This window comes from Mytilus californianus, unplaced genomic scaffold (genome assembly GCF_021869535.1).
Source record: "Mytilus californianus isolate M0D057914Y unplaced genomic scaffold, xbMytCali1.0.p SCAF_3, whole genome shotgun sequence".
Lineage (NCBI taxonomy): Eukaryota > Metazoa > Mollusca > Bivalvia > Mytilida > Mytilidae > Mytilus > Mytilus californianus.
In genome coordinates this window covers 120956607-120967171 of record NW_026262679.1, presented here as the reverse complement: position 1 = coordinate 120967171, position 10565 = coordinate 120956607, and the positions used below count along the sequence as shown (strand labels likewise).

The following is a 10565-nucleotide window of genomic DNA, read 5'->3' as shown; positions in this document are numbered from 1 at the left end:
CAGTGATGTCTGACCTGGATGTGGTATTTGTACTATGGTCAGCTAAATTAAACTAATATGTGGTCTTGACCTAACAGAAATTCTGACCTAAGTCATGCCATACCTACTACTTGTGTGTTCGAATGTAATAATCAGACAAAGTATCATCATTTAACTCCAATAACCAATCGTAATATTAACCAAACAATTTGTGAACATAAATTTAGGAACAATCAACTAAGCTAGAAAAACTGACCTTTATGCTAGCTATTCTTAACTTGATCGAGACACACCTTCTAGTTGTGGAAAATAATCATAATTAAAATTAGCAAGATATAGAGTGCAAACCTAAGGTCAGCAACATTTGAGTCCTGTACAAAGTCAGCTGTCCTGTAGATAACTTCCCTATATTTTGTATTTTGTTAACCAGAGATATAAATGACAATGTTCAAAAACTAAGTAGATATTTATTTATTTTTCTTTATTCTCATTGTTACTTTTATTTCTTTTCATTGCTCTGTAATCCCCTTCTTGGTTAGCTAGCAATCCATATAACTGTTTCACCTTCCTTTTTCTCTCATCATCCCTGCAAAAATAAAAAAAATATCTTTCTTTTTCTGGTAAGCCAAGGTTTATATCAAATGCTATTGTCACTAGAATATTTTGTATGTCAAGAATTAAGCTAACTCTAACTGCATGAACAAACCATAATTTTATTCATTTTTTAACATGATTTTTGTCAGTTTCTTATTGATTTAAGATTGTTGTTTGTCCCTTTGGTATCTTCCTACTCTTTTTTTATGAAAAGTCAGCTGTAGTCTTGAAAAAAAATGAATCAAAATATTGAGCCTGTGTCCCTCACCTGAGTTTATGTGCATCTTCAACAATGGACACTCTCAAACATTGTAGACTAGAATAGAATTCATGACAAAAATCTTTTTGTTTATCTTGTATTAAATGCTGATCATTTTTCTTGTTTAAAGATTCTCTCTTAAAATAAACGTCATTTAAGGGCAATCACTCCTATAAAGAGTCTACTAACGATTTCAGATAAATTTGACTTATTTGTAGATCTTGTCTTGCTGATCAATTTTGCAATTTAAAGTTTCTCTCTACCTATTATAGTTTTCAAGATAATAGGCAGAAATGAAACTAGAGGCTCTAAAGAGCCTGTGTCGTTCACCTTGGTCTATGTGCATATTAAACAAAGGACACTCTCCAACATTGAAGACGAGAATAGAATTCATGACAAAAATCTATGTTTTGTTGATCTTGTATTACTGATCATTTACTCTGTTTAGTTTCTCTCTATCTTCTTTAGTTTTTGCTCAAAACACAAAAGAGGGTAAAAACAATTCCTCATTTAAGGGCAATCACTCCTATAAAGAGTGACAGTCTACTAACTATATTGGAAAATTTTGACTTGTTAGTAGATCTTGCCTTGCTGATCATATTTGTGATTTAAAGTGTCTATTTATCTATTATAATTTTTATCATTTAAAGCAAAAACGCAAAAAATTGTTAAAAATCGTCATCAAAGGGCAATAGCACTAATAAGGAGTCGACTGACAATATCTACCATGCTGACTTATTTGTAGAACTTGTATTGCTGATCAGTTTTGCAATTTAAAGTTTCTCTCTATCTACCATATTTTTCAAGATAATAGGCAAAATTGAAAAAAATGGTAAAATTTGCCATTTAAGGGCAATAACTCCTAAAAGAAGTTGTCTGACAGTTTTGACGTATATGAACAATTGGTAGAGCTCAACATTCTGATCATTTTTGTCAAGTCAGATTTTCTCTATTTATAACGGCTTTCAAAATAATAGACAAAACTTGCATTTGACCCCTATGTTTTATTTTTAGCCATGTCGGCCATCTTGGTTGGCAGGCGGGTTCATCAGACACATTTTTCAAAACTAGATACCCCAATGATGATTTTGGCCAAGTTTGGTTAAATTTGGCCCAGTAGTTTCAGAGGAAAAGATTTTTGTAAAAGTTAACGACGACCACGAACGCCAAGTGATGAGAAAAGCTCACTTGGCCCTTTGGGCCAGGTGAGCTAAAAAAAGGTAAGATTCGTCATTTAAGGGCAATAACTCCTATTAGAGGTCGTCTGACAGTTTAGATATACCTGGTCAATAGAGCTCAACATTCTTAATATTTTTGCCTGTCAGATTTACTCTATTTATTGCAGTTTTCAAAAGCATAGACACAACTTGCATTTTACCCCATTGTTCTATTTTTAGCTGCATCAGCCATCTTGGTTGGCAGCAGCGTCATCAGACACATTTTTTAAACTATATACCCTAGTGATTATTGTGGCAAAGTTTGCTTAAATTCAGCCCAATAGTTTTAGAGGAGAAGATTTTTGTAAAGGTTAACAGACGACAACGACGGACAACAGACACCAAGTGACGAGAAAAGCTCACTAGGCCCTTTAGGCCAGGTGAGCTTAAAATGTACGTGGTTTTGGAAATTTCATCAAACAAAACTATAGTAAATTTGTATTTGGTTGAATACTTGAATTCATGCTTCTATTTTAACCAAAAATTTTGTACCCCATTCATAATAACGAATACACAGTAATGAAAGTGTAAGAAGAGCTCAGATAATAATGCATACTTTTCTTTTTGTTCCTGGAACTGTACTTGAGCTATCATATAGGAATCTTTTCTAATTTCTCTAATGGCTCCTTTCATCTCCTTTTTGTATTTATGTACAAGTTTCTGTTTTTCATTTATTTCCTTCGATCCTCCCTTCCTTTTCTTTCTATCATCAAACCTAGAAGACAAAAGAAAACATATAAAACTGTGGTTTTTTTTAATGTTAATTTTAAACAAAGAATATTACCCAATGGTAAATTTATATTAATTTTTTTAATGCCCTTTTACAACCCTATAAGCATATATGCATGCACAATATTTTTTGTTTTTTATTAAATTAATTTAGGTAAAGTCTCACTTTTGAGATTGAAAAGATAATGTTTACAATTGTACTCAATAAAGGGAATACTCTTAAGGTTATTGTCTATGTGTATGGGCTTTGATACTTTTCATTAATGTTTTAAAGTCTCACTTTTGAGATTGAAAAGATAATGTATACAATTGTACTCAATAAAGGGAATACTCTTAAGGTTATTGTCTATGTGTATGGGCTTTGATACTTTTCATTAATGTTTAAATCAAATCATTCGACTTCAATAAATTGTACTGACAAAAAGCTGATATTCTGTATACAGGTCATGTTTTTCACCAAAGATTCATTCTATTATGATAAATTATGTATATAAATTTCCCAGTAAAAATATGTTTGTTATTTTATCAAATATCTTAAATGACATACACTTCTTCTATTTTGGGTTCAAACATTTTCAGTGGTGGTGGTTTCTTTTTCTGCATGACTAATGGCTTTCGTTTAGTTTCCATCCCATCTGTAATATCATTTACAAGTCTTTGTATTTGTTTCTTCAAGGATTCTGGGTAATTATTGACAGGAAGTTTACCACACTGACATTTGATTGGTGAAAATATTTCTTTATATGATGGATAATTATCATAAACTGAGGAAAATTGTTCCAGTAACGATACTGTAGATGATATCACAGATAACCTGAAACATAGAAAGAATCATAATTGTATTAACATTCATTATTTGACAATAAGTATATATCAGTGCATTCAGTGGTTAAGGTTTCAACACATTTTTTCTCTCTCACATTTTCAAACTTTAATGCATGTGAGAAAGATTTTTAGTACTGATTAATTGGTGACCAAAGATTCATGCTGATTTCATGAAATTTTAAAACTAAACAAAACTGTGGTCTTGCATAAATCTTCTTCCGTATACTGCCCACATTCAACCCATTGAATAATCTGATATACATTTAAAAATTAATATTTGTATTTTGTAAGATTTGGTTTAATGTTTTAATTTTGTTTACACTACAAAAAAGCAGAATATAATTATGCTCTGCTTGTTAAAATGAAATGAAAGGTGGGAAACGTAAGAATAACTAGATATGGACCATGCCCCCCTCTGCTCTGCCATATGCATGAGTATAGTTCCACATACTTTAGATTTGACAAACAGTGATGTTGAGATACAACTTGAAATTGTTGTGCTGTCTGAAAGACACAAATGATGCTCTGCCTGACCAGTTACCATAAGAAATTATAAATTTAACACTATGTATGATGATTTTATTCTGAATGTCTACACTTGCAGGACTGAATATCCAGCCAAAAGGTTTCAACTTTCCAGTTTTAGTAGTCACCAAGTTCAACTTCCCGGTATTGATTAAATATTTGACACTACTAAAAAATCTTATTTATTGCATTAGGGACATTAAGCAGTAGTAGTACAAACCATGTTTTCAATTATATAGCAAGTGAGAAGGAAATGAAGTCCAACTACCGGTTTTTGTGAATATCTTATCTAACATCCCCACCTTCTGACTTTTAGTACAAAAAAATGACTTAATTCCAAATACCTGTGGACATGCACACTTCCATTATGTGTACAAACAACCTACAAAATAGTAAAGCTGTAGCTAAAAAACTGTAGGAGATAGCCGGACAAACCATGATCTCTTTATGCAGCTAGTACCAAAAAATGAGTAAGTCCAAATACCTGGCATTTTGAAAATATTTGAAAACGAGAATGTTTCCATAGTACATGGTTGCCCCACTCGCACTATCATTTTCTATGTTCAGTGGACCATGAAATTGGGGTCAAAACTCTAATTTGGCATAAAAATAGAAAGATCATATCATAGGGAACAGTTCCAAGTTGATTGGACTTCAACTTCATCAAAAACTACCTTGACCAAAATCTTTAACCTGAAGTGGGACAGACGGACGGACACACAGACCGAAAAACATAATGCCCCTCTACTATCGTAGGTGGGGCATAAAAATCAAAATCCTGTGGAAATGCACATCTCTATTATGTTTAGAAACATTCTACAAAATATTAAAGCTGAAGCTCAAAAACTGTAGGAGGAGATAGCTGGAAAAACCATGTATCTATATCTGGACGGACGAACGAATGGACTTACGGACAGGGGTAAATTAATATGCCCCCTCAACATTTTGTCCAGGGGGCATAAAAACCTTACCTAAAACCATCATTATTGAGAGCATCTCTATCCATATCTGTTGTAAGTACTTCTGACATCTTTAGCTGGGTCTGTATCTTCTCCCTATGACAGAAAATAGAGGGTTTTGATATATGCATACTGAACCATCAATTCAGGTTAAATTTAATTCAACGGAATTCTTTTACCTTTTTCAACATTGAAGACTAGAATATAATTTATGAGTCGGATTTCTTTTTTGTTGATCATGTCTTGCTAATTATTTTTGCTGTTTACAGTTTTTCTTTATCTACTACTATTCTGGCGAAAAAAGGATATAATAGGCAAATTTGAAAAAAAAATTGGGAAAAATCGTCATTACAGGGCCACAACTATTAAAACTAGCTAGATTTCAACCTTCCAAACAATTTTCCTGCTGTCATATATATCCTATATATTGCAGTTTTCATGATGAAAACTGGCATTAAACCCCTATATTCTATTTTTAGCCTAGTCAGCCATGTTGGCTGTCTTGCAAGATGATTGGACACAATTTTTAAACTAAATACTAGTACCCTAATGATGATTGTTGTAAAGTCCAATTGGCCCAGTAGTTTTGAAGGGGAAGATCTTCGTAAAAGTTAACAGATGACAACAGAAGAGGAATACCAAGTGATGGAAAGAGCTCACACTGGTCCTTTTGGCCAGGTGAGCTAAAAATGGTCCAAAGCTAAACATCCCATATCCTTACTAAAATTTGGTCCAAAGCAGAACATGCCATTTTCTTACTTAAAATAGTCCAAAGCAGAAAATGCCATTTTCTTATTAAAAAATTATCCAATGCACATGATCCCAAATCCCTATAAAAATTAGATGTATACTAAACGTCCCGTATACTTATACAAAAATTACCAAAACATTATCAATAAAATGCTTCGCTGGGCGCAGCTTGATACGACCGCAGCGGTCGAACCCTGAACAGTTGGGGCAAGTATGGACACAACATTCAAGCTTGATACAGCTCTAAATTTGGATTGTGATTAAATATTTGACACAGCATAGGTTTCTGACACAGAAAGAATGTGGTCTAAGAACTTGAATTTTTTTAATTTACCTATTATGGTCCAATGTCCAAAATCAAAATACATGGTTAGATTCAGCATATCAAAGAACCCCATATATTAAATTTTTGTTGAAATCAAACAAAGTTTAATTTTGGACCCCAACTTGAACAAACTTGAAAACTGGGCCCATAATCAAAAATCTAAACACATGTTTAGATTCAGCATATCAAAGAACCCCAAGAATTCAATTTTTGTTAAAATCAAACTAAGTTTAATTTTGGACCCTTTGGACCTTAATGTAGACCAATTTAAAAAACGGGACCCAAAATTAAAAATCTAAATACACAGTTAGATTTGGAATATCAAAGAACCCCAATAATTCAATTTTTGATGAAATCAAACGAAGTTTAATTTTGGACCCTTTTGACCTCAATATGAACCAATTTGATAGCGGGGCCCACAAATAAAAAATCTAAATACATGGTTAGATTCAGCATATCAAAGAACCCCAAGAACTAAGTTTAATTTTGGGCCCTTTGGACCTTAATGTAGACCAATTTAAAAAACGGGACGTAAAATTAAAAATCCAAATACACTGTTAGATTTGGAATATCAAAGAACCCCATATATTCAATTTTTGATGAAATCAAACAAAGTTTAATTTTGGACCCCAACTTGGACCAACTTGAAAACTGGGCCCATAATCAAAAATCTAAACACATGTTTAGATTCAGCATATCAAAGAACCCCAAGAATTCAATTTTTGTTAAAATCAAACTAAGTTTAATTTTGGACCCTTTGGACCTTAATGTAGACCAATTTAAAAAACAGGACCCAAAATTAAAAATCTAAATACACGGTTAGATTTGGCATATCAAAGAACCCCAATAATTCAATTTTTGATGAAATCAAACAAAGTTTAATTTTGGACCCTTTTGACCTCAATATGAACCAATTTGATAGCGGGGTCCCCAAATAAAAAATCTAAATACATGGTTAGATTCAGCATATCAAAGAACCCCATGTATTCAATTTTTGTTGAAATCAAACAAAGTTTAATTTTGGACCCCAATTTGGACCAACTTGAAAACTGGGCCAAAAATCAAAAATCTAAATACATGTTTAGATTCAGCATATCAAAGAACCCCATATATTCAATTTTTGTTAAAATCAAACAAAGTTTAATTTTGGACCCTTTGGACCTTAATGTAGACCAATTTGAAAACTGGACCCAAAATTAAGAATCTAAATACACGGTTAGATTCGGCATAACAAATAAATAAATGTGGTCAAAGATTTTACAAATCTAATGTGCCATACTGTGCAATTAAAGATTACTTCTTGAAATTTTTCAATATTTGAAATTTGAAAAAAAAATAATATTTGAAGAATAATTCTTTTTAATTTCTGAAATCTGAAATGAGAAAAAATTGTCCCCCCCACAATTTCTTCCCCCCCCCCTTTTTTCCCCCCAAAAAATTCTTTCCCTCAAGATATGGTCATAATCTCAATTCAAATTTCCAATGGAGTTTGCAACCATAATTACCCATTTAAATTTACCATAGTTCTAACTTAATCTATTTTATAATAGAATTTAAAATATAGTGTCAAATCTTTCATATGGATATTTTTGTAAAAAAAAAAAGATGCAACATTTGCAGATATTTTTACTGGTCTTCCTTTATAAATATGCATTTCTTTAAACATAATTTAAAAGCAGTGTAAGGGAAGTAACCAAAACATTGTATTTGGATTACCTCCCTTACACTGTTTTAAATTATCTTAATTGTTCATTAACCATTACTTTATACATAATTTAAAAGCAGTGTAAGGGAGATAATTTCAATGATGTATTTGATTTATCTCCCTTACACTGCTTTAAATTATGTTTTATACTAAAGTATTTGTCCATTAACCAGGACAACCTTGTTTTTCCCCCTTTTTTGCCCCTAATTCCTAAACGGTTTGAGCCATAACCCCCCAAAGCAAATCCTAACCATCCCTTTGTGGTATGGAAACTTGTAGTATAATTTCAGAGAGATCCATACACCGTTCCACAATTATTGTCTGGTAACTAGAAAATGCTTATTTTTGGCCCCTTTTTCCTTAACTGTTGGTACCATAACCCCCAAAATCAATCCCCACCTTCCTTTTGTGGTATTGAACCTTATGGTAAAATTTCAAAGAGATCCATTCACTTAAACTAAAGTTAGAGTGCGAAAACCAATGTCTCTTCGGATGACGACGACGCCAACGTCATACCAATATACGACTGCAAAATTGCGGTCGTATAAAAACCAGACTATTTACCATTAGAACATTTCATATGCACTTATCTATATGGGACTATAATGAATTCTGGTTTTAACCTACAAAACTATGCATGCAGCCAATATATGACCCAAAAATTGCTATTGGCATAGTGTGAATTTAATACACATGTATCATCAAATGTTTTGTATTGCTAAATTAACAGGCATATCAGGACCTATACAGGTATATTCACTGAGCATGATTGAACACCAAGGTTAATATAATACCAGTACCCAGGAATTGTGAACAGCATATTTTTTTCTTCATTTATTTGTTGTTGTTTTCTATACATTGTACAACACAATTTCTCTGTATATTTTTCTATTTTTGTGAAAGAAGGGCATGCAATATTATCTCTCCTATCCATTCTATACCCAGTATATGTGCCTACACATGGTATGATATAATTTACAGTGTCACTGCATTAAAAAAAATATTGCCAACCTACTAAGGTAAATAATTATAGTTCAATCAATTTTTTTTAAAGTCTATTTCTCATTCATTTTTACAATAATAAAATGTGAATTTTAAAGTACCCCAGATAAAAAAAAATCAATAAATCAAAATATATTTGTATAATGGAGACATAATAAAATACTTTAAATCAACTGAAACTATTGTTAGCCTATAGCTAGTAGTCAGATTTTCAACTATCTAATTACTTAATTTCAAGTGTTTAAACAAATCATACCTACAACTGGGTTTTAAATTACAACCTTGACTTCCCATGATTGACCAAATCATATAACTTATCTAAGTAGTATTATTTATAGATTCAAACCAGGAAGGAAATCTTTCATATAAATTTATCTAATATGGCATTCTCTCAGTCTATTATAAGAAGTCAAGCCCCAGCTAAATGTGGAATATGTGATACTGACCGACCAATAAAGTGGAAGTGTATTGACTGTAGTAACTTATTATGTGATCATTGCAAAGAAAAAGTACATCCAAAATTAAAAGACACAGAGAATCATCAGGTGGTAAACATCAAAGATGTGGGACAACCTACTGTTGTAGAACTGAACATTAATAAACAATATCAGACTGAACTAACTGTAGTAGGCTATATATCTTATTGTGATGATGATTCACTGTGGATATGTAGTGGTCCAGATAAAGTATTACAGAGAGTAAAACCTGAAGGAACCAAACTGAACATACTATCCAGCTTTAATATCCAGGTCAATGGTATGGCTGTTACTCAATCAAATAATCTACTGATAGCTACATGGGAATCAAGACTAAAACAAATCAGTAGTAATACAGGTAAACTAACAGACTCTGTATATAATGTGTCATCATTGGAACCTACAGCAATCTATACTACCAGTGACAATAAAGTTCTAGTAGGAGGTGGTAATAAAGGAAGAAGAGTTGTAATACTAATGAATCAGAATGGAGACCATGAGAGAATGTATGAACATGATCAACATAAACAACCTATATTTACATATCCCTGGAGTATCACCAGCACCAGTAATGGGAATATTTATGTGGTGGATGGAGTAAGTGGTGACAGACGTAGAGTTGTAGTGTTAGGACAGGGTGGTGATATCATCAATATCTATACAGGAGATACCGAGATCAATAAGGACATACCATTCTTACCAACAGACATAGTGACAACACCTAGAGACAATGTTATTGTAACTGATCTGGATACTCATACACTTCATATCCTGAACAATGCTGGCACACTGATGATATATTATAAAACAAAGGACATAAACATAGAATTTCCATGGTCTCTTGCATTCTCTCCAACAGGACAACTCTACATAGGATGTATTACACCAGGAGACAGTACAACCAAGGAGGCCAAGATATATGAAGTGGCCATATCATCATGTTAATGTGAAACAAATTCTTTACATTGCACATAATGATATATTACATCAATTTAAGTTTATAGTGAGGGTTTACATAGGTCATAGATTAACTAAAATATATTTACATGATACATTTTTGTACCATTAAAATTTGTTATAGGAGAAATATTTCAATTCTTTTTTGTCCTATCTTTTGTCAAAGTTTTCTTGGCTCTATGAAAGAGAATGATTTGATATTTAGTCTGCAGCTCGATAATGTTAAGTTGTAGCGAGTAAGCAATTTTTACAGCCACAACGTA

General features: G+C 32.3%; 1 protein-coding gene across 2 annotated transcripts in view; it reads right to left on the bottom strand.

Moving 5' to 3' along the window:
* Positions 1–430: 430 nt before the first annotated feature.
* The window catches only part of LOC127735980 (nucleolar protein 14-like), a 46662-nt gene continuing 36527 nt past the window's right edge, over positions 431–10565 (bottom strand). For both annotated transcript variants that reach the window (XM_052246469.1, XM_052246470.1), the window contains exons 19-22: positions 5100–5183; positions 3326–3592; positions 2606–2764; positions 431–565 (exon numbers count right to left, since the gene is read on the bottom strand). In XM_052246469.1, the coding sequence (XP_052102429.1) occupies positions 451–565; positions 2606–2764; positions 3326–3592; positions 5100–5183 (625 nt within the window). In that variant the 3' untranslated portion in view covers positions 431–450. The remainder of the gene's footprint in view (positions 566–2605; positions 2765–3325; positions 3593–5099; positions 5184–10565) is intronic.